Genomic DNA, 25,534 nt, shown 5'->3' on the forward strand with positions numbered 1-25,534 from the left:
TACATAAACAAGTAAAACAAAAATCTGTTTTAAATATAGTCAATAAGAGTCGTGTTAAAAGTTGTGATTTAAAAAGAACAGGTCGAACTAAAAATGGGGACACTATTTTAATAACTAAATTAGATATGACCCCATTAAAAATGTAGGGAAGAAATACTAGATACCAATGTGTTTATACTTCCAGGACTTAACAAGAAAAGCACAGTGGCTCTGGTGAACATCACTCTGCATCTGTCACCTTGAATTTACTACACAGAAGGCCAGGCTGAGGAGTACTAAAGCTGGGTCTTACTTTTAGCAGGAGATGGGGAAACAGTGCCGTGTACTGAAGCGAGTGCCAAGTGCCTTTCTTCCTGTTAACTTACCCTAGAAAACGCCACACTTGTGACCCACCTGAAGTTTTCAAGTCCATCCCCGAATCCTCCTACAGCTTCCTGACAATAGCCAGAACCATCTCTATGACTTAGAGACATGAGGCTCAATAGCCTCACTGCTGTGTACCCAATATATTGGCTATTAGGGCAGCTTTCAGATAAGAGTGAAGTGAATCAGCTGTGGGGCAGGACTCCACTAAAATGAGAGAAGAAAGTGTGCCAGCAGAAAGCAGGAATAAACGCTCTGCGTGAGTTTTATGATTTTCAGTATTTACAACAGCTTAAAATCAATCAACCTACAAAATAAAGTTTCAAGAATTTGATTTAAAGACTAAACAAAATGAACCGTAATCATTTACTTTATATGCAAATATGAGAGTCCAAGAAATATAGATTGCCCTAAGCAGTTAAGGCAATGCTCATTAAAGTAGTGAGCTCAAAGGTTTTCAAGTTGATTGATGGACCATTGAGTGTTGCTAATTCCACTTTAAGAGGTCCCCAAGCTCTATATTCATAATAATTTTACGAGACTACCTGCACTTGTATTGAGTTGACATGATGCTGGTAACTGAAATAACATTGGGCAAAACTGGGCTCCTTAGCTGGAGTTACGGCATGACACCAAAGCCCCGGAGGACACACTGTGTTCTTGAAGTTTTTAAATCGCCAGTTTCACCTAAGATATTCTTGCTTAGTGGGGCTAGAGAGAAGGCTCAGAGATGAAGAACATCTGCTAATCTTGCAGAGGACCCAGGTTCAGGCCCTAGCACCTCCATGGTAGCTAACAGTTGCCTATAGCTCCAGTTCTCAGAGCTAGGAGGCTCTCTTCTGGCCTCCGTGAGTACCAGAAGCACACACTGTACATACGTGCAGTCACTCACACATGCACAAAAACAAACAACAACAATAACAAAAGCAAAAAAGCAACGAAACAAACAAAAGACAATATTCTTGCTCAAGTATCAAAGCAATTAATTTTACTTAAACTCCATCGTGAATGCAGTTATCTCTACTGTGTGTGAGGAAGTGTGCTTATCCAGTTACTGCTGTTATACCTCAAGGCACAGGCATCATCAGGGAAGGCCCCAAGAGATGAAGTGCTGAGAGAAATTAATGCTTTTGATCTGGACGCTCAAGTTCCAACCCCGTTAGCTCTTACTAGGCACATTCCAGCTCACCTACTTCTCATACATTCACCTAAGAGGGCAAATCTCCTGGCCAAATTCTTAGCATTCCCATCTAAGCACTCAGTGGTAAAACGTTTTCACTGCTGGTCATGGCTACCATGGAGTACAGATTGGCACTGAGTTCACAGCGACCTAGTAGCAAAGCTGATTACCATTAAGGTGCTGCTTCTTGGGGGAGGCCAGAGTGCTCTGACCCATGCTGGTACACATGGGGTACATATGCTAATAACTGAAGCACACTGTGAGAAGTGGTGTCTTCTGCCCCTCCCTGCAATCACCCCAGTGGGAAGCTCACCTCTTTGCCAGCCTTTATGAGGTAGTGAAGGAGCAGAAACAGAGGATCCATGGGTGTTGCAAAGTGGAGAAGCCCCCCTGCAGACGAAAAAGAACAAAAGAGGTGTATGCCTTTCCAAGGGCCACCTGGTCATGTCATCTCTCAGGGTGAGCTGTGTGTGAAACGCCACACCCATTCTTGCACGTGGCTGTGACATCTGCCCAGTTGGCAGCACCTACAACAGCTTGTGCTTTCCATCAGGCGATCTCAGGAGTTGAGAAATACCTTGGTTTAAATGCTCCCATTTCCTGGCGTTACATTCCTCATGTCTGACTGCCCTCAGATTGCCTTTCCAGTCTAGACTCAAGAGGCACCCACACCATGAGCTTTCACTCCAAACAGCTTCAAATCCCCGATGAAGAGAGCTAAATGATGGAAACCACCTCTGACTTTTCATTTCAACTATGGAATCATTTTCTATATGCCTCATTGGAGAGCGCAGAGGTGTGGGGAAACATGGAGAACTGTGAGCTGGAGAGCTCAGGAAGTCGTGTCAGCCAGTCTGCAAAACTACAGATCCCACTACCTCCTGTGCATGAGGGTGGAATCCTGGGAAAGCCCAGCATGCTCTGGAGCAGAGCTTCTTTTGGGACATGAGGTTACTAACTGCAAATGATGAGGAAGGCTCCCGGTGCAGTCCAGCACCCCAGATGATGCGCCTGAGGGGACAGAGTGAGCGGCAGTCCGAGACCAGCCAAGTGAAAACTGCCCTCCGAACAGAGTTCTGCCTCCTTCCTCTCTCAGTCCCAAAGCCCTCCTCTCCGCACTCTTGCAACAGGAAACCTGCGATCACTAAGGAAACTGTAAGCAGTTCTCTTGCCTCTATCCAACTTTTTCCTTTTGGTTTCAGGAAAGACGTGTGCTTGCTTTTAATATCTAACAGAGCAACCTATCTACAGATGTTAAGAAACTTTAGCCTAAATTGTGTCAGTGTTTGTAGTAAGCAAATAATTAAGGAGACAACTTTATGGCACTGTCTGACTACTCTGAAAAGTACAAGTTCAGCAATCAACCTATCAGAAGCTCTCAGCTCATTTTACACGATGCATCCATTATCTGTAGGAATGAGGACCAAATTCCTGGGCTGAATAACAATCTCCTAGTAGTCATGACTACTCTTTCTTTTAAGGAATACATTTAGAACAAAATTGTTCTTTAAAAGTCTATGAGAAAGAGTGGTCTATGAGCCAGACTCACTCATTGCTTCCCTACATTTTCCAGTCTCCATCTGACTGATGCGCTGCAGGTATCAACCAATACCAGCTGTAAGTGTGCCACACCGGAAGCTGGAGCGCTCATGCACTGCCTAAGGACCAGGCACGGCTACGACAATGCAAGGGGACAGTGTCCTCCACCTTCCAACCTACACAAACTATGCTTCATTTCAAAAAAAAATCTTTATTTGTGTGGGTACTTGGATGCAGGTACCCACAGAGACCAAAAGGGCATCAGATCCCCTGGAGGGGTGGGAACATGGGTCTTTCTTGCTCTCTCCCTCTTTGGTTCTTTGCCAAGAAGTGAATAATTTGGTCACATGGTGCCACCATGACGTGTTACCTCAAAACCAACCAGTCCAAGGGGCTGTGGACTAAAACCTCCAAACGGTGAACCACAGCACATCTTGTCTTCTAATGGGTTGACAGTCTAGGGTATGTGTTTATTATATGACAGTGACAGGTAAGCTGGCTAATAGGGGCACAGTAAGTTACATGAGAAACCACTTCTTTAAAAAGTTGTTACATTCTAGTATGCTTTAGAAACTGTATCAGTTTGCTCAAGGAAATCATATGTTAAAAATTCCTCCAAAGGAAATGTTTCCAATCAATTCAACCTGCCTTCTCCAGCACACAGGCCATCTAGACCTGCCAGAGGATGTGCTGGTGTCTTAGGAGATAAATCAGAATTGTCTGTTTAATATGCAACAACATGACTTAGCTTCACTTTATCCAAACTCTTTCAGATACACAGGCAAGCTCCTCACTTACACACTCCAAACCAGGAGGATGAACCCACACACCCACAGGAGATGTGGAGTATGTTTAGTTAATGGTAGGAAAAAAATTACACACACACACACACACGTACATATACATATCTGTCACTTACCTGATTGAACTGATTGATTTATAAACCATGAATGATATTTTTCCTCGAAAACTTTTACTTCAAACAGCTGCTGCAGACACATATCAAATAAGTAAAAGGCTCCTTCCCCTGCAACACAGATGTGTTCAACATTCATCACTTTTCTCACATACATATGTACATCAAAAGTCTGTCTGGAGTTCCGAGGAATGCTTCCAGCAGAAACCTCAACATATGGAGTCATGATCTACACTCTCAGACTCCAAGGAACACGGTATTAGGCACAGACATCCAGTTCCCAGCTCCATAATCCTCACTGAACTTAAACCACAAAAATGAAAGGCACAAGTCATTTACCTTGATTGTTACACAGCCTCCTAACCACCAAATTCTAATAGTTCCAACAGATGTGTGAGCTAGGGCCTGGGTCTGTCCTATGCCAGCATGTAGCTCCCTATACACAGGAACAAAGACAAGAACCAAGCTCAGATGCCACTGGCCACTCCTACTGAGGAAGGGAAGGACACTCTTCAAGCCTTGGTCAAATGGGTGGAATTTTCCATTTTATTCTTTTAAAGGGGGGTAAAGAGGGCTAGAGGCTCAGCTCAGTCAGGGGCAAAGCACTTGCCCAGCACGTGCCAGGTCTGGGGTTCAATCCTCAGCAAATCAGATGTGTGGGGCCAGGAGGGGGTGAAGCCTGTGCACATCTGAGGTTTTACCCTACCTGGGTCCAGGGTTAGTCCTCAGTAACCTGGCTCTATGTGATGAGAAGAAATGAGAGAGAAGGGATGCATATCCGACATTTTATCCTCAACTCATCAAATCTTTTTCTAATCACAGAGCAACCTCTGAAATCTTTAGAATAACATGCCCAGTGTGACACTGGAGACGTTACCTAACCCTCATTACAGCTCAGCTTGCTCATCTGGATACAGGGCAATACTGATCCATCTCAGAGGGGTTTTATGAGGACTGCACAAAAGAAAACACCCGTACATTTCCTAGAGCACTACCCAGGACACACGAAGTACTTGGCTTAGTCCGTTTCCCTCCGCCAACAGTGAAGATAAAACACCCATGTCTTATCTGTACACATCTAGATGAAACTGGAGTTGGGAGGAAGCCACTTTCTCTTGCTAAGTGTGTTAGAACGGGACTGCACCTAAAGCCTCTGAGTTCTTCATCTAAACTCTGCCTGTTCCAGTGTGGCTCAACAACCCTGCCTGTTCTAGCGTTGCTCAACAGGCATATTGAATTTCACTTGGAGGAAAGACACTAAAGAGGGTGGGGTGTTTGTTTTTGTTCTGTTTTACTCTCATCTTCCCAACAAAACACTACCGATGGGCTTTCCCTCATTCACTATGCAGTGACACAGTCACCAGGTGTGCCCTGATATACATGCACCAGATGCTTGCTCAGGTCCTTGCAAGTCAACAGAAGGGAAATCCAGCGTCACCTCATAGCTGAGTGTATTCTAATACTTTGACCCAAAATTAGAAAACAAAACAAAATGTGATGAATATAAAATCACACTAAACTTATCTTTCAATAAAATATAAAGCTCTCCAATATACGATGATTTTAATAAAAGAAAAGCCATCATGTAACAGGGGTTAGAGTGAAAGAACAGCTAAAAAACAAAATCAACCAAAATCATGGCATGCGCAAGATGGTCGTCTGTGTTTGCACTCAGGTTGTTTATTTTACTGTACAACACAAAATGAATATAAATGCAGGCTAGTGTTGGGTAAGCACACTAAGAAAAGTTGGCATAAGAAAACCAAGGAAATCAATCCATTTCCAGAGAGAATTCAAACACGCTACTTTTCTATGTAGCCAACATTTCTAAAGATTCAACATTCTGTGGAGGAGAACTATAAAAAAAAAAAAAAAAAAAAAAAAACCTTCTTTGCGGTGTCCATTGTGATTTATCTTGGAAAATTAATCAGATTGATTTTCCACCACAGGGTGCTGTGAACTTTTAAGTTAATTCAAAATGACACACAGGCAAGCAAGCCCTCCAAACACTGAGCACAGTGCTGGACACAGTCAAGCGTGAGAGGACCCGAGGAAGCAACACCCACCTGAGCGCGGGCTGGCCAGTTTTACAAACAGGAGACCACTCTTCGTCTTCTTTGAGACATCTTTTAAATGCTCTGAAAAGAAACAGAGAACCTGAGAAACTAAATTCAGTTTCACTTTGAGGAAGGACAAGACTGTGCCTTCGCTTCCCCCGTCCTCCTTTTCTCTACTTAAGCGATTTCTGTCTTCTCAAATGTTTGATTTATCATTATGAGCTGTTGATCCTCGGTAAACGGCTCTTTTCCAGGGGAGCTACGGAGGATTTGAGGCAGGTGGAGTTTAGCTCTAGGGGAAGCGATGAGGGCATGCTCTAGAGTCAGATGCAAGCTTCCTCACCTTGGCCAAGAGTCTTCTCTCCAATCTCAATCTTTTAGAAGACGGTGATGACAGTACATACATTTTAAAAACGTTTCAAACTAAGTAGCCCAAGGCACTTAGCATAATCAAACAGATACATAAAATAAATCATAGTCATTATTATGAAGGACATTTTAAATAAACATTTACTAGACCCTATTTTTCATTTCTGACATCATTAATTAATCATATCCCTTGCCCATCTTCTCAGTGGGGTTTTTCCTTTTTTAAATTATTTTATGAGTAGCCTTTATACAATAAAAACAGTAACTGTATTTTAGCTCTATTTGCTTCTAATTATCTTTTTGCCATAAAAAGATATAAACCTGTGTAATCTTATTTTTCATTATGCTTGTATTTTTTGTGTCATACTTTAGACAACCTTCCTCAAAAGTATGTGTATTTCCTATATTTTCTGTGGATATTTAATATTTAGCCAATTTGGAATTGAGTATTAGATATGGGAAATAAATCCAACTTTAAATTTTCTAATGGGTTGGCCATCTGTATCAAACCCCAGGGAATGAGCCCGCCACGAAAATCTTTATACTAAACATTTAAATTCATTGTGGTCTGTCTGTAAACATTCTACTTTGATCCACTAATCTGTCTGTCTTAGTGTCAGCACTTCAAGACTTAATCATAATGGATTTCCTTTAATCTGCAGAAAGCAAGTGTCTGTAATGTTTCTCTACAGTATCTGACTGTCAAAGTTTTAATTACATGGATTAAAACATGCAGACCAAGATGACACCTTCAATAGACTGAGCAGCACAGCCAAACTCACACAGACACCAAAGGAACAAGGGGCTCTAGGCAGTCAAGGGGCACAGTCCATCTATACAAAAGCTCCCAGAGAAGCCCTGGTGAGGAACTGAGCTTATTCTACTTGCTCTGCCCACACGGCCTCAGTCCCATATGTACAGATACTGCCAGCAGGTTGAGAAATTGGCTTTCCATAAACAGAACAGAATCCATAAGCAAGAAAATCTCATCTTAAGATTTCTACTTTCAATTAAGATACAGTCATGTGAATTCAATAGCAACAAATCACCATGCAAAGCACAAGGCCGCTGTTGTAAAGATACTGACCACCAGCCATGCAGAAAAGTGGGCCCATGGCCCTTGAGAGGGTTTCCAGGGCCTGGTGCAGAGAAGCAAGGCAAAGCCTGGCTGACCTGGGGCTGGAGTGATGGAGTGGAGGAGACCACGGTGAAGAAGGCTGGTAAGAATCAATCCCAGGTGTGTGCAGCGAGGCCTCTCCGCACTCACTGGGAAACTGCTCTTCCCTTTACATGTAATGACAGACCCCAAGAGACTCAGAGAGCACAACTCACACTCACTTCCCCATTTTTCATGAGCCCGGGGCACTAGGGAGAACACTCAACAGGTACTGCCTCGGGAAGAAGCAGCAATTGCTCCTGACTGACACTGCCAAGATCTTGTTGCACTAATTAAAAAGCAACAGCGAAAGGATCAGACTCTTCTTGCCAAGTAACATATTTTTCAAGTCCTAAAATACTTAAGAATACAAAGATATTCATCACCCCCAAAAGGTAAATTGAGGAGAGATGGGGAAAAGGTCAGTCGTTGCAAGAGAGATCGGTACTGTAGATGGCACACTAAAACTAAAGGAAAAGGCACAGAAGTCAAACTCGTGCACAAAATATTAAAGAACAGAAGGTTTTTTAATGATCTAAACTGGAATACTAGGGAAAAAAAACTTCAGAGAACTAATGGCAAAAGATAAATGAACCTGAATATTCATTTGGTAATAAAACACTCTAAAAGCAGAAAATTTTTAAAAAGAAATCTGATCTATGGGATAGCTTCAAACCTCAGAGAGAGTGAGAGAGAGACAGAGAGAGAGAGAGAGACAGAGAGACAGAGAGAGATGGTGGAAGCTTTCAAAAGAGGAGGAATGAGAAGATAAACTCATCTGAAAAAGCACATATGAAATGCTTCCAATCTGAGAAAAGCCACAAACTCACACCTTCAGGAAGCTCAGTGATCCCAAAGTACACAAAGAAGAAAAAAAAATCAATAGTTCAAGACCAATAATAAACAGACAAATCTTAAAAAGCAACCACGGCATTGTACAGAGAAGCAAGGCAAAGGAAGACAGCTAAGATGTGAAAACAACGCAAGCAGAAGACAATCCAGAAACATCCATACAGCAAGACAGCACAACCATAGGGAAACTACCACCTCTGGGAAAGGAGGAGGGTGGAAAAGCCCAGGCATACAAGAGCTGAAAGAAATAATTAGTAACACACGCACCACAAGGAAGCCTGGGAGAGCCTGCGGCCAGAAGGATCACACAGCCAGATGCAGGAATCTGAACAGGAGAACGTGCAGCTAAGAGGGGGAGTAGCTTGTATTACTGTAATCTCTTTAAGGATTATTAGCTGCTTGTTAAAATAATTCAGAGTAGTGTTCACATCATATGTACACAGAAAATGTATGACAGCAGTTTAAGTCCAGAAGAGAAGAAACTTAAGGATACTATCTAGTGAGTTTCTGTGCCATATGTGAAGTGATGAACAGCACTTAGAGGTAGACTCGGCCAATTAAATACATCACAATTAAATACATGTACAATTAAATACATGTACTACGGCAGTCACTAAAATTATGAAACCAAAAAAACTGTCATAAGCCAATAAAGTAGATGGAACTGGATTATGAACGATACTCACTTAACACAAAAGAAGAGGGCAAAACAGACTCAAAGAACACATGTGGTAAACAGGAAACAGCCGGACAGCAGATTCAACCCGGCTACTCTGATGATCACATCCACATGTCAAGGGTCTGAACATCCCAATGATAAGCAGCAACTCAAACCGAATTAAAAAGCAAGAGGGAAATACATACTGCCCGCAAGAACCACACAGACATAAAGACACAGCAGAATGGAAGTAAAGAGAAGCAGATGCTAACAGACTTGACCAAGGCACTTGAAAAGGATACTGTGTAACCGTAAGAAGGCATGACACCACTAAATGCTTCCTCACCAAACACAAGCTGCAGAACAGGCAAAGCACACATACACAGGACCTTCTGGACACCTCACCCTGTCAGCTACTAAACTGTCCTCCAGCTCTATGAATCTGTTTTAAGGTTAAATAAACAGAATGGTGCAGGTTCAACCGTCAGAATCCCATTAAGACTCCCTCTGGAATGACACATCTAGACTTAGGTGTAAAATAGAAAGCTCGATCCTGTTAGAAGTTTAGAAAATACCAAAGGAAGTTGTCCCCCACCCCTAGCTAGCACTACTCATCTCCCCAAGTCTCAAGGCACAGGATGGCTGACAGCGTCCCTACACAGCTTCCTCATACCTCACAATGACAGACCTTTCAATGTGGACTTGAGGAATTATTTTGACCACTTTCTTTTATCATGAGAAAACGGCATTGAGTATTTGTCTTCCAGCTTCTCCATTCTTCTAGAGTCCCAAATAATTAAAAATTTGAAATGCCAAGTCAAAAAGACGTTTCTAGAAACTCTCCAAAAGAAGCAGTGTGAGCAGCCAGTGAGAAGGTTGTCAACAGTCTAAAACTATGCTATAAGGATGTCTGCAGCTACACAGAACAACCAAGTAAATAATCAGTGTGCCATGCTGAAAATGTCAACATTCCCCCAAAACACACAAAGGCAGACAAATGAAGATGTCCTGTTAGTGTGGAAAATCATATTTCCTCACAAAACCACTTGCTGCTGGATTGAATCATCAAGAAACCAACTCAAAATGGATTATAATGTCAAATAGGAAACGGCTAGAAGAAAATACCCGTGTTTTGGTCTGATCAAAGACTTTTCTGGGATCGAATTCCAAAAGTATAGACAGCAAGGCCAAGATAGCAGGCGGAATTACATCACCACAATAGCTTCTCCACAGCAATCAGAAAGCAAAGGACAAGTGATCTGTAGAGATGTTAACTGCTGTGCACCCCAGGAGAATTCAGACAGATGCTAATATAAAACGAAGGGCTTTGTATTCAGCAGGTTTCAAAGATAAATATATTTCCTCTAAATATGAAAAAAATAGGCAACCTTTTTTTTTTCTATCAGGAACTCTAACAACAACAAATTCACAATGACAAATGCCACCAGGATCTAGCCAGCTTGGCTCTCTTTAGCATCCTGAAATATTGCAATGGGACAGAATCAAGCACCGAGCTGGCCTTCCCTAAATGTCTTTTCATTGACAGATTCCATGCAGGCACAGCAGGATGAAAAGCTGCCTTCACCCTTTGCCGTTCTTGCTCTTTTTTTTTTTTTTTTTTTTTTTGGCTGCTATTTCATGCTGGGAAAATCATACAAAAAACCTCCTACTCCCACAGAAGCCTTATTCCAATATACCCCTATCCCGTTCCATTTTTCTACCGGGTCCATCCATCCCTCTGGTCCCTCACCTCTTTATCATCTAGTCCCACAGGGCTAAGTGAAGGACCCACCTGCTGCATCTTGGCAGTCCTGGTACAGAACTGCAACATCCAAAGGCAATAAGGAATATTTACATAAATTCCAGTCCCATATGCAACTTAAATTTTCCTAGGAGCCACCTTAAGGATAGGTAAAATAAATTTTAATGATATACATTATCTACCCCAATTTATTCCAAATACTTTCATACCACCACACCAGACAAAAATGTCACATGAAATATGTTGCCACAATGTTGTCTGTGGGCTTTTTAACAACTGGGAACAGTTCCGTTTTTAAATTGCTGAAGACGGTGATACAAAAGGGTGTTAGACTTTCTCAAACGCTCTTCCTGTGGCTGAATCTGTGTATCTGGCTTTTACTCTATCAGCAGGGCATATTCCAGTTTCACTCAAGACTTTTGTTTCAGAATAAATCCCACTTGCTCATACATAATTTTCTTTATTGGTTTTGTTTGTTTACTTCTCCTGAATTTATTTGCTAGTTGTTTAGGATTTTTGCATTTATGCATAAACTGTAAGCTGACTTCTGCTTTTCAGGGTAACACTAACCCCAGACTGAGCAGTGCACTATGCCTTTTTTTCCGTTTTTTTTTTTTTAAGGTCTTTGCAGAAGCAATCTTAATGTCTACTTGAATTCTCCAGTAAAGCAGTTGCACGTTGGGCTTTTCTGTGAAAACAGACTACTGATTTAACCTCTTTACGGTGACTACTAAGATCTTTTCTGAGCTGATTTTGTAATTTTTCTATCCAGGAATGTTTCCTTCTCATCCACAATACCTACTCCATTCTCTTTCCACTCTTTAAGGTCGGCAGCAATGTTGCCTCTTTCACTCCTGACTTTAGGAATTTAGTCTCCTTTTCCCCTTGGTCAGTTTGGCTAAAGATGTACTGATGGTTTTTCAAAAGGAGGCAACCTTGGCTTTGCTGATCCTTCTGGTGTGTGACTAGTGCTTCCCTCTTTTCTGTGCTCTCGCTCACTCCTTGCTCTGCTCTGCCATGGGGCGAGCCACTAGGTGATGGCGGGAGGTGAGGTTACAGGTCCCAAGGCCTTTCTAGTTTATTAATGTCTTAACGCGCAACTCCATAGCTCCAAATCGTACTGTCTTAGCACTGTCACAGACAGTTCATAAGTCTCCATGGTTTATTTTCTTGCCTCTCAGAAGTATTTTCTAGTTCCACTTATTTTTCAATCTGTGACCCATTGGTTATTAGGACTGTACTGTTTAATTTTCACATATGTGTGAGTCACCCAAATTTCCTTCTGTAATTGTCACCTCCATATTCACAGTGTCACTGCTTTTCTACAATGTATTTGGTATATTTTGGTCATTTTAAATGTTTGTTTAAAACCTGTGTGTTAGGTCGGGTAGATTTACAGTCTGATTAGGCATTGGCTGGGGGAAGCTGGGAGATCCTCTTGATTGTTTGGTCCCTTATAAAACTGATGTCTGTGTGCTCTTTAAAATTCTGTTCTACTCGGTGAGGTTTCACACTTACGCAGCCAGTCTGTTTCAGTTCTCAGAATAAATTCCTAAGCTCTGACTAAAGCCTCTGTAGAATAAACTCAACACCTCAACCTCCTCTAGGGCAGTCTCACCAGCTACTTTCCTCACATTCCAGCCATGCTTTTCTGTGAGTACACATCTTGTATTTTTAAATAACTGGACATTATAGGTTAGATAAAATATAATAAATGTGGCAATTCTGGAAATTGCTTACTCTCCCCTGACTCGTAGGAATTGCTGCTGGTTTTCAGTCACTTCAGTGACTTTCCTGGGCTAACTCTGAGTCTATAGTCTCTGTAGCCAGCTACCATGCATCTGCTCAGTCACCTTAGTGATTAGTACTCGGATCCAGTAAGTCTTTGCTAAGGGGCTAATGCGAATGTTGGGGCAAGTCTTCAACACTCAGACATTCCAATTACTGCCTTCACTTTTATTAATTGCTTTCCTAAGGCATTAGATGACACATTGGGGGCACTCCCAGGCTTTTCCTGGGCCTGCCTATAGTCTTCAATATGTGTGTAGCCTTCTCATTCCCTAGAACAAATCAGAATCCCCCAAAGCTGCCCCCTCCCAATATGGACACCTGGTTCTCTATACGTTCCATTTAAGGTTTGGGCCAGGTTACTGTTCATCAGACTGGTACAACCCTCTCAGACAAATACCCTAAGGAACAGGACTTCTCCCAGAGAACAAGCTCTGGACACCAAGTCATATCAGATAACAGTGCCTTGAATGGGGGATTTTTCCAGGAAGTTACAAGATAGGTCAACTAGGGACATTGCTCTCGGAGTGGGATTGCTTTTTTCTTTTTTGGCTTCAAACAAGGTCTGAAGTCTGGTCTATCCCTTTGTCAAGGCTGCTGACTGGGGGACGGGAACAGTTCCAGCTTTCTACGAAGACAGCTGGAAGCACCTGAAAAGCTGCTGTCTTCTCTGGTGTCTTCATGGCTCCTAGGAGGCTGGCTCTTGCTGCATCTGGAACCCAGGCATAAAAAAGAACTTACTGCTGTCATGACCTTATGGCTCTTAGTCTCACGTAGTATTCCACAGAGATAATTACTCTGCCTGTAGACTGCAGGCTCTACCACACTTAAAGAGTTTGTTTAAACCTGGAAAAGCCTGGATCATCCCGTGGGCTGGTCTCTGCCTATCTGACTTGGAAGCTCCTGTTTTCCCTTAAACTTCTCTTTTACTTGTATCCAGAAGAGGTGAAAAACATATGAATGAATTAAGAGAGAATAAAAACTAACATTTACCCGAAAGGACCCACTCTTAGTGCAGTAGGATATGAGAAAAGGAACTCTCATCATCTCCAGTGATGCCAGCTAGCTCCAGGGGACCTGGACTGGTCAAGGTCCACTGCCAATCTCAGGCAAGTAGTGTGACCATGGGCAAGATAGTGAACCTGCCTGTGCCTTAGTTGTCCAACTACAGAATGGGCATAACAATTCATTTAGAGGTGATTTTCAGTCTGGCATGCACGTGAAAGACCCCAGAACACAAAACAATTACTCAGTGTAGAGTTAGTCTGATTCTATCAACTCAGTCACAGATGCAAAGGGAATAAAAAAATGAAAATATAATTAAGGCTCACAACTTCCAGAGAGTTAAAAGTCTATCTGAGAGCCTTTCTAAAAAAGGCTAAGTTAGAACCGGTTGTCCTATTGATCTGTGTAAAAAGGAAGGTAATGTAAAGTACTTGAGAGAGCTTTTTGCACACAAAGCATTCTCGGTAAATCCAGTGTGCATTGTTTAGTTTTAGAAAAACTTCAATATGAAACAGCAAAAGCAAGTTTAGATACTTCAAAAGTCTAACTTCACTTTTATAGAAAATCTCTTCATATGAAACACCTCCCAACAAGCTCAGGCAGAACAGATGTAGATGCTGGCTTCACCAGTCACTTCAGATGCAGGAAGAGTTCAGCAACACTCCTGATGTCCCAGTCTGCCACTCTGCTCCTTATTTCTGAGTCCCCAGCACTTTGCTCTGGTACTTGAACTTTAAAGAACACACACCACGGACAGGAAAACAACTGTACCCAATGAGTGTAAATAAAAAAAAATAATGGAAGTACGTGTTGGTCATCTCTTGTCCTACCAGGCACCAAGTGATCCTCTGCCTAAGTTACATAACGTCACCCCTACAGCATTTCTGTGAAGCAGGTATTATACTTCTGGCATGAGAGTCACAGTGTTAAGTCAAACATGGGTCACAATGTAATTCAGGAAAGTGCTGCTGCAGAGCAACATTTTAAAACTACAATTTAAATCCCTCCATAATCAAAAAATTATAAACACACAAACTGTAGCTTGATTCTCCTATGATGTAAGTGTCAAGTTGTCCGTCTCCATCTTGTCTTGTCACCCCACACACTTGCTGAAGGGACATCTAATAAGCTTGCCAAGCCAAGCAGTAGACTAACACCAGGAAGCTGCAGGAGGAGACAGAGGGATCCAGGAAAACCAGAAAGAAATGAGACAAGATCAATAAAACTAGAAAGATGACAGAAGATTATTATGTGATGTAAGAAACATCTAAAAACATATAAAGTCAACTTTAATTGATGGTATGAAAATTGATGTATTAGGAATTATATTCTCATTTATAAAAACTCTAAGTTATCTGAGATGCCTGAGGGGCTCATGGCAGGTATCACGGCAGATGTCAGAACTCTGTAATATAGGGCATGCAAGACAAACCAGCATGGTATTCAAGTTCCTTGCAGCTTTCAAGATGCTAACTTCAAAAATAACTATATGCCTTCCCTTCCCAAGATGTCAGCACCACCATCATCAAGATCTAGTTTATGCTCCTGGCTTTGAAGCTCTGTTTCTTCACAGGCTAATCAAAGGGGGGGGAAAAGGTACACACCAGGAAAATGCTCCCCATGATGGCTTTCTCTGAATATAACTTTCCTGTGAAGCTTTGGAGACAAAAATAAAAGTAACCTCCACCAAGATCGTGGCAAACAAAGGCTGTGGTTTTTCAAGACCTTCCTTCCCTCCCAGCAACCATGCTTCTAGGCATGGCCTGTCAAGGGAGAGGAAGTTGAAAAAAAAAAAAGCAAGTCCATAGTTGGCTTGGAATCATAAAGACCTGCAACATACACAGTAGGGGCTTGAGCTATCTGGGAAACGGGACAGTTCTGGAAGGGCACATGGGGCAGATCTGACTAAAGCACCTGATACCAGTGGGGCTGGTTCTAGAAGAGATATGCTCTGGTCATCAAACAGAGCAGAGGGAATCCTGGTCCTCTGGCTTCTCTTGTGAGGCTGCATTGCCACCATGCAGGCAGAAGGATGGCCTTAGGGCAAAGCAGGGCCTGGAGAAGAGCTTGAGGGAGGTGGCAGTCTGTGCCACCAGAACCCTTCTATTTGTTGGAGAGATGGTCTGACTTTTGAGTCTTGGTTTCCCAATATGTAAGGCAGCTATGAAAAGGCCTTATTTCATCTGCTGCCCAAGGTCACCATAAAGATCAAATACAGAAACATATGAAAGGTATAAGGGCTAGAAGATCCAAAGACAGGAGGTTTTCTAAGAAGACGAAGGTGAATAAAATTAGCTCTTCAGGTCCACACACTCTTCACAGATTAAACAATATTCAGGTAGAAAAACATGCAGCTGTATTGAGTATGTGGGTTTGGTTCCTTGTCACTAACTATTACTTAGACTGTACAATATAATAAAATGAAGTTACATACCCTTTATACTTCATTGTGTATTACAAATAATCAAGAGATGATTTAAGGTATATGGGTCGACTGTGTAGGTTATGCATGGAGTTTGGCATCAACAGAGCTTCTGGAACCAACACTCTCCCACCCATCCTGAGGGACAACTTACTGCCACGATCCTAGTTTCCATGCAAATAACCTATGGCATCCTTGCACAAATCAAGGAGACTACCCCTAATGATCACTACAAAGCTGGACTTGGGCAGGCCAGGCCCAAGGGTGTTAGGGTGGCAATGCTTCTGGAGTCACTGGTAAGTGACAGTGGCTGCTTCTGGTGCTATCTGTACAGACCCTTGCTGCTAGGAGAGCCCTTGCACCCTTAAGTCTACCTCTCCCACTGTGTATCCCAGTGCACCATCTCCTAGCTGCTGCTATGGGTGGTGGGAGGCTGGGGCACAGGGACCCTTTGGGGGTGGTCAGAAGACTGTCTTACAAAGTGACAAGATGGCATTCCCTTGCCACTCCATTTTAGTAAGGGGTCTGACTGGGGGTGGAGTTGGTTTAAGAGGACACTATTGATGTTCAGGGAGGTGGAGACCCAAAGCATCTGTTGCTACAACACCCTAGGCCCGCTTGTCCTCATGCGCTCCACTCAGCTGCCCTGCCACAACACACAGCTGGCCCCACCTAGGAAAACAAGGAGCTGCCCAGGAGTCCCCAGAGAAGTTCACGTCAAGCTCTGCAACTCACAACCCCAGGGGCTTTGCAGCCACGGTGGAAAGCAGAAGTTTCCACACAAGGCAGGCTTGGACCACTCAGACCCTGTTCATGCCAAGTGCACAGAGGGAAGTGTGTGTGGGGGGGGGGAGGGGCTGACCTAAAAATTTCAACATGCTGCGATGGCTCTCAGAACACCCCAGCTTGCTCATCATGCCCATCGCAGTTCTGTGAACTTTCACCTTTCTTGCAGAAATTTGTTTTTCAATCTATCCAGTTACACATAATCCACCCCAAATATGCACTGTCTTCTGTGTGAAACACCTCTGATTTGCTGTAACACAAATGCCTCCTTATCACCAGAGTGCATGCTGTGCGCGTCCTTGCCAACCTCGTTCACCTCACCGTACTATCAGAATGAAGAGACAACGCCCCCGCCAGCTCCCAGCTCCCTGATAGAGCAGCAGGTCTGCCATTCTCTGCTCTGTGCACAGTGAGCACCACAGGGCCTCTCCCACAATCCCGGGGGCTCTGAGTTTCACTGCTACCGTGAACAAAGAGAAAGTGTAAAAACACAAAATAAAGACAAATGGGAAAAGGAGAAAACGGTGAAATTCATCTTGTCATACACACAAGAAAGGATTGGAAAGCCATCTTCAAAGTCATTTCTGGATGAAAGACTCACGGACAATGGATTTTCGTCTTATTTTGCTTTGTAATACTAAAATGTCCATACCGGGTCTATATTATTATTCTTATTTTTATGTTATTTTTTAAAACGGTATAAAAAGCTGAGATTAACAAGCAAACATCAACAAACTCAAGTTTGAAAACAATGAAGTAGCTAAGCAAGGTGGAACACTAGAGAAAGACAGAATTGCCATGAGCTCCAGGCCAGTCTGGGGTACAGGGTGAGACCTTGTGTCCACAACTTCCCCATCAAAAAATAAAATAAATCCCACAGAAGCTTAGCAGACGTAGGCCTTCATGAGAGTCTGCTCTAGTAGGAGAGCCCTCAAGCACCGCCAACTGCTTCAGGGAAGGGAAAGGGCCGGGCACCACTGTGACTTCCTCATAGGCCCTTTCCCTTTCAACTTCAGTACAAGGTAAGCAGTGGAGTCACAAAGAAAGCTTAAAGTGACACGCTTCTCAGAGGTACCCTCTGAAGCTGAGCCAACATCACTGCTGACAAGCTAATGGCTACTGAGGGAGAACACACCTAGATTTCCCTCAGCTCCTAACCTGTGTAGGAATTCAACACATACTTATTATACAAAAACAATAATCACGTGTCACTGGTAGAAGAGGTCCCGCTAATAGGAAGTGCCCAGTGAGAAGGCTCCCATGCAGAGGTGGCCTTGAAGCTGGGTTTCAAGGCTTTTCCAAGCAGAGAAAGTGGAGACAGGATTGCAGGCAGATAGCAAGCCACTGACATTCAAAGAAAGAAGAGTTGGGCTGGAGCAAATATCTCGGCTTTGTGGGAAATGAAGTTGAGCCTTGAAGCCAGAACAGAACCTGGCATGAGAGCAAAGGCAGTGTTAGGGAGGACACAGCAGGAAGAAATGAAACTGAGATGTGGGGGTGATTATCAAAACCCCACTCTGTCCTCGGCCCTGCTGTGGACAAGTGTGGACGTTAGCACCAGCCCATCACTAACTAGCCCACAAGATGGGCTCTGCTCTCGCACTGTAGAAATGAGGAACAGAGATCTGCAAGGGGCAGCAATTGGTCCAAGGACACAGAATTGACAAAGCACACGAACCAGCTTCCAGGTGTTTTTCATTACAGACAGGGTTCGGCACTGACTGAGCTGTTTCCTAACATCCCAGGTAAAGCTCTATGGTGTGACAAACCTTTGCCGTTCCTACCATGCTATTCAAATTTTAAAATTTACTTTCTTTTATGACTTTTTATTCTGCCCTGGGGGATAAAGCTGTAGGAGCCCTACATTGTTACTTGTTCCACATCTTTTGGAATGATCACTGAGAGGACAAGATTACACCAACAGATTACCAACTGGCAACTGATCGATTCCATCCATCACTTCAGAACGTGCTCAACAGCCTGGAGCAGAGCCAGCCACCATCTGAGAAAGGTCAGTGAGGCCCCACCAAGAAATGCTGTATAAAGACAAAGCCAGATTTGTGTGGAAAATGTTAAGCACACTCCATGCTGGACAACCCAGAAACTGCCTACAGGGACTGGTGAACCATCATCCAAGAAGCCACGCTGAATTGTTCAGAGGCTGTCTCAAGGCCACACTTGGATTGGCCAGGCTCTCTACCACCTGCCAAGGAAAGGGCAGCTTTCAACCCACAAGGGTTGTTTCTAAACACAAGCATGTATGCACACAAAGGGGGAAAAGCCCCCTTCCACTTTTCTCCTGAGGTTAACTATGTGCCAACCCTTAGGTAAGAGGAAAAAGTCATGTTTCCTCACTGACAAAGTCTAAAGCAGCTCTTCTTTTACCTTATATTTCATACTTTTCTGTCTTCCTTGCCCCCAAACTCAAATAAAGATGTGTTTCTTTGGTTTTACAAGGTCATTAATCAGAAATAATGTTAATATAAAGTCCTTCCATCATTAAACAGGAAAATTAGCTCTCCCTTCTACATCTGACTTTTTAATCTTTTAATGAGAACATAGTTCTAAAACATGATTTCTTACAATAAGTTCAATTCTTGTTTTGTATTTAGAGATCATCTGTGGTCATCACCCCAGCTAAAAATCTACTGTATATAAATATTCAGGACGGCAGGCCTGGATTTCCCTAAAGGCCACCTATTTTTTAGCCTCCAGAAGAACTGGCCATCACCTATGCTGAGTGAGGAAAAGATATACAAAGATGTTTCCTTTGGAAGCTATGTAGTACTCTTAATAAGAACTTTTGTAAAAACAAAAAGGCATAGCATTGATGATAAATGAGTCCAAAATTGAAGATTTGTGCTGAAGCCCAGTTGGATCTGGGGACTTCCTCACTCAGGGGGCTGATTAAGGACAGTTTTACTCTCTGTGGACCCACATACATGAGTACTCTCCTTTTATTGTCACAGAACACTACAGTTTCCCAGTGTGTGGACACTTCCAGGGAGGTCTTCCCTTACAGCCGCAGGCAGTCTCCGGCCCACTCCACAGTCATGATGTGTTCTTGAGTGATTCTCACACCTGACCCAGCTCAGTAGAACTGACAAGAACACAAAAGCTTGACTAAAGAGATCAAGTATTAGCAAATATGACTCACCATTTGCCTTCTTGGGAGGGGGCAGGAGAAAAAGGGATGGAAACTTGTAACACATTCCTAAAGTAAAGATGTCAACCGAACAGCTATCTATCTGTGTGGTATCCCCAGGCTCCATGAGAAGCATCACACTCATCCCAGACCAAGGTGGTTTTACCCTGTAGCAACACCCCATCTGCCTACGAATAAATCCACCCTCTGCAGTCCAACTTTCATTTATCTAGGATTCTCGACTTAGCAAAACAGAATTGTGAGCTAGAGGAAAAATGACCTGCAACCAACTTTTAAATATAATCTTCATGACTATTTCAGGCAACTCCAATGTAAATTGAATGTTGGGGGAGTATCATCACAAGATTAGGTAGCTATGCCCTGAATGTACACAACCCCTGCTCACTTTAGGAACAGTGAATTCTCAAACAGTACAGACCAATTCTGCCAAATACCCCTGTCAACTTTTATATGATTTTTTTTCTTTATAAAGGGTCCAGCTTCACCATAGCACTTGGTCTAGGATATATAATCTCTTGCTCTTGAATCCATAGGAACGTGGGATGATCACTTACTGCAAGAAACAACAGAGTGTGAAATTGGCCCTCATCCTGGATTCTGCCATGCATTTCGTGACCATGGAAAATCTAGCCCATCACTAGTAAACCTCAGGCATGGGTACCCACACCCTAGCTCTCCGGGCCCAGTACTCACTGCAGTAGTTCCAGGGAGTGTCCCCAGACCAGCCAGACCAGCAGCAGTTCTGCCTGGGAATTTACTAGACAAGTACATTCTTGGGTCTTAGCCCAGGACCTACTGAATCAGAACATTCACAGTTGGCCATCTCACTCCCAGGAGGCAAATGCCCTCACATGAGGGCAGTCACCACAGCAGCTACCAGTGTTTGCACACTTAGAGCCGGCAGGTGGCACTAAAGGCCATTTGGAAGAACAGAAGGCAGGAAGCTCAAGCTTTAAGTTTCAGAACCCCCAACCCCTGCCAGTGACTGCACCAATACTGAGTGAAAAGGTGAGAGGAGCCTCAGCTTTCAACAGAAGCCAGGCTGCAATGCTCCTCACCGCCAGCCCCGCCCCCATCGTGTTGAGGGATACATTCAATACTTGCCTCTTTTCATTGTTGTGTTTGATGATTATGGCACATTTTAAGAAGGAAGTCAATGCCAGTTAAACAGCCAACAAAACAGAAAACTCAAGTTATGACCAGCTACTGTGCGTATTGACATAGTAGCAACATACTTGATTGCAAAAGAAGGAGGCCCCCTACTCTGAAAATTGAATTATACAGATGTTAACAGAAGTGTGAACGGAGATATCCAGCTAGACCACCAAAACCATGAATTCTCACTAGCTGTTTTACCATTCAAACACTTGGAGTAAGGGTATGGCTTAACTGGAACTCTCCATGGGCGGCTGGAGCCAGTATGAATCAGTAACAACCACTTCAGAAAACCATTTTGCAATACTAAACCTGAACCCACAAGCACCTAAGAATAGCTACCACTCCAGGGTAGAGACACTCTAAAGATGTGAATGCCAATGTCCATCACGAGCCTCAAAAGAATATTCTCAGAAGAGTTAACTCCTCATAGTTGTAAACCAGAAACACCTAATGTCATTCACCCTCAGTAGGGTAGCATTATGCATACAATGAACTAGAAGCAGCAATTACAAACAAACAAAAAAAAACAACCAAACAAAACCCATGGTATATACAACAAGGATGAATCTGCAGAAATGATATTGAGGGAAGGAAGACAGATACAAAAGGCGTAGGGGTCCAAACAGGCACAACTAATTTGATGACAGAGCACATGGGGTTCACGACAGGTTGTTAGCTGTAGTTGATCTGCACCATACTGCATTCAGGTGGGTGAGCTGCACGCTCAAAATCCATACACTTGACTGTTTAACCCTATACAAAGGAGAGGGGCTATGTATGCAAAAGATGTAAGCGTCTGGTTGCTAAGCAACAACTGTAAAAAAAACCTACATCTCAGGGTACCTGTACCCTGGTAAAACATACTTGCTGCAAAAAAAAAAAAAATTGTCTGTGTTTGCTGAGCTAAAACCTGAAATTAAAGTGGGAGTTTTCCTCTTCTCCCATGTTGTAACATCAAATGTATCGCCTGTAAAATGGCAGACTGTTTCTAGCTTGCATTCCCTAGCTCAAATTTATTTCATTTGCCATTCAATAGGTCCCTTGTCCAGGCCCCAACATGTCCTGATAGCTGATCATCATCTACAGGAATACCGAAGGGCCTGGTTCTGGCGTTTCGACTGTCACAGCGTCCTGGAATTGCTTTAAACCACGCTCGGCTTAACCCCACGCAGCTTCCCTAAATCCTGGCAACCCAGGCCTGTCCAGAGCAGCAAAGCCGCCAAGCAAAGGACTGCCAGATCTCTGGTTTGGATCCAGTAAGATTCTAGACACTGAGCAGTAGACACCTAGTAACTCCCGCGGCAGCGGAGTCCCCGAGCCACTGCCCCCTCTGCAGCCCGGTAGCTAGACCCGCAACAACACACCAGGGAACCCGCGCTCTCTCACTACGCTTCCGTGTTTGGAGTTCCCGCCTGGTGTGACACGTGACCAGGATGTGCAGCAAAGTGTGGGGCACCGAATCCCGGCCCGCGCTCGCCAGGACCACGCGGGCCGGTGCTGAGCCAGGCAAAAGCCTCGCGCAGCCGCCACCCTGAACGCTCCCGGTCCACGCACCGCCTGTGTTTACCTGGAAGTAGGAACACGAGCTGCCGAGGAGCCAAGTCCCCGCCGTCTCGGCCCGCGGCCATGTCTCGCGCCGCCGGAAGTGGCACCGAGGGGCCCTCCAGCCCGGGCCACCAGCGTGCCTCCGTTTCCGGGCCCGCCCGCTCGGCTTCCTCTTTCTCTGTGACTTCTGCGCTGGCGCTGGAGTCACTGGAGACTTGGAGTCCCCGCTCACCCTCAGCTTGCGGGGACTGCTTGTATATGTATTTCACACACTGAGATTCCTAATGCATGGGAACACTCTTCAAATTGGGTTTGGGCCAATTTGATGATTATGATAACTTTTTAAAGATAAAATCCAAAATATGTGTATAACATGGAGTTCAACATATGAACTCTTTGTTTAGGATAATTTTTATATTAGAAACAAGACTTAGTGTCGGTTTGGTTTGGATTTGACACTTGGTCTCACCATATGGCCTAGACTGCCCTTGAAACTATGTAGCCTTGGCTAGCATTGAGCTCTGGATCAAGGAATCTCTCATGGAATGACATGGGTCTGTGGTTTACTTCCAAACCATAATTCATCATCAGGAGTAAAAATGGTTGTCTTGTTTTTATTTTATTGCCCACCTATTGATAATAGAAAAAGCTCTTCAATCGTGATTCAGGAGATGGAATGAGGATTCATTTCTAAAACGAGCCCACTAGCTCGTCCTGAACAATTCTTTCTGGGCAGAATGTGCCCCTTATGTTCTTTCTCATCCAATCTAATAGTGCTTTGTATTTTTATTTTTTGTAGAGGGAGCATTGTGACACAGGGCAACATAAACATGGAGGTCTAGGTTACAGCATAAATATGGCTGAAGCTTTGGAGAAGGGACATACAACAGTCTGTGGGTGACACCAGAAATTGCTCTGAATCTCAAGACAAATGCTGAGATCCTCCCATCAGACATGAACCTCTTAAAAATACCCACCTCCAACCAGACTATTCTAAGACCATGAGAAAAATAAGACCAAGTAGGAACATTGCATGATTTTGTCAGACAGAAACAAAGTCGGTGCCATGCCAAAACTCTAGCAGTTGGCCACAGGAGAATTTACAGCTGCACTCTTGTGCTAGTCTCCCCTAGCTGTGGGTAACAGTCACAGAGATAGGGCAGGATACAAAGACAGAAGACGACACTGGAGGGAAAGAGGGTCCCCCTGGGACCTGCTTTACATTCCATGCTGCCTGAGAATAAAGAATGTCGACAAAATTGTACCATAAGGGGGCTGAACAGGCAAATGTGTTATAGAATTAATATGCCTTTCCAGGGAGAAATCACTTCACACTGAGAGATTAAGAACAGAAAATCTCTTTAGTCATATTGCATGTCTGGCTCTGGCTAATGCTCAAAGAGGAGCTGGCCTCTAGCAGAAGATGTTGCTAACTTATATACACCTTAGGCTTATGTATTTCACATAGGCTGTCATCCATAAATCTCTTTCAGGTCCTGGCCCCAGGTTACACTGAACAGTTTCAGCAGAAACAAGGAGACTGCAAGTCTGGTCACTTAGGCAGATGGGAGATTTACACAGCAACGATACTGCCAGAATTAGTTAAGTACAGCAGGGTTGTTCTTGCCCACCTGGCAGAACAATGCTTTTCCTGATGACAGCACAGAGAACCTCATGGCAGACCAGGACTTAATGATGGTTGTGACCCTGTGCTACTCCCTGGAGCATGTTCAGAGGCCTGTTCTTTGATACAGGATAGGCCTAATGGCTGGTTTGTAAGCTTAGGTTGTCTGCTTTTGTTATGGGAATGGAGTCTAATTGGAAATGAACTTGATGAGCAAGCATTAACAGAAACTTCCTCAGCAATCCTGAACTTCAATTGTGCTACAGGATTTTCTTTCCTACAGTTTCTAACAATTCTTATTAGTGCACTACTATAGCATGAACAATAAAAACTCAGAGACATATTAGGGTTCAAGCTGAAAATCAGAAACAAAGCAGCCAAGCCACCAGAGAGCCCTTACCTCTACCAAGACTGGGGAGATCCTGTCCTCATTGTGGCTAGAGGCTAACTGCCAATGACTGGCAACTCTACCAAGGCTGGGGAGATATTATCCTCAACGTAGATGGAGACTAATTGCCCCAATCTGAGACCCTGCTCCTATCTTATATACCGCTCCATTGCTGGGATTAAAGGCATGAGCTCTGTTTCTCTTTTAGAATGATTCACTCTCATGTAGCCCAAGGTGGCTTTGAACTCACAGAGATCCATCTGCCTCTGTCTCCTGAGTCCTGTTAGGAGGACATAGTCTATGGCTATGACTAGCTTTGCATTCTGATCTTCAGTGACTTTATTAGATCATGAGCAATATGTCACCACATACTACCTATCTCCCAGTAATAGCGCTCCTTTAACTAAATTCTACTTTATGTAATTGAGTATTTCCTAGGTGAGTTTATTAGTTAATACTTTATAGCATCAATTTTATTACTTCAAGTTTCTTCTGAGTTCAACAACAGAAGCCAAATGATAGAACAGGAGTGACTGACTCCTAAAAGTTGTCCTCTGACCATTATGCTAAAGATGAACAAATTTTCCAATAATGTGAGTGTCTTAGCCAGTGTTTTGCTCAGTAGCAAAACTAAAAAAATGTTATTTAAAGTGAAAATGTTGACACTTCTGCAGGACAAGAAAGAGTCAGCCTTTTGTTGAGAGTTCCGTTATTTATACCGACAGCGAAAGACCCACATCTCTGAAAACTTAATCTTCTTCACTGGTTCATCAGATACCTCTAACATAATTCAATTAGTA

At 43.4% G+C, this 25,534-nt stretch overlaps 1 protein-coding gene across 3 annotated transcripts in view; it reads right to left on the reverse strand.

Moving 5' to 3' along the window:
- Nucleotides 1-22,844, reverse strand: part of Rnaseh2b (ribonuclease H2 subunit B) — a 53,066-nt gene extending 30,222 nt beyond the window's left edge. For all 3 annotated transcript variants that reach the window (XM_021230231.2, XM_013117204.3, XM_005075283.4), the window contains exons 1-4: nt 22,745-22,844; nt 6,065-6,136; nt 4,002-4,109; nt 1,857-1,933 (exon numbers count right to left, since the gene is read on the reverse strand). In XM_021230231.2, the coding sequence (XP_021085890.1) occupies nt 1,857-1,933; nt 4,002-4,109; nt 6,065-6,136; nt 22,745-22,805 (318 nt within the window). In that variant the 5' untranslated portion in view covers nt 22,806-22,844. The remainder of the gene's footprint in view (nt 1-1,856; nt 1,934-4,001; nt 4,110-6,064; nt 6,137-22,744) is intronic.
- Nucleotides 22,845-25,534: the final 2,690 nt, after the last annotated feature.

The sequence above is a fragment of the Mesocricetus auratus genome, unplaced genomic scaffold, assembly GCF_017639785.1.
Source record: "Mesocricetus auratus isolate SY011 unplaced genomic scaffold, BCM_Maur_2.0 Super-Scaffold_100707, whole genome shotgun sequence".
Classification (NCBI taxonomy): Eukaryota; Metazoa; Chordata; class Mammalia; order Rodentia; family Cricetidae; genus Mesocricetus; species Mesocricetus auratus.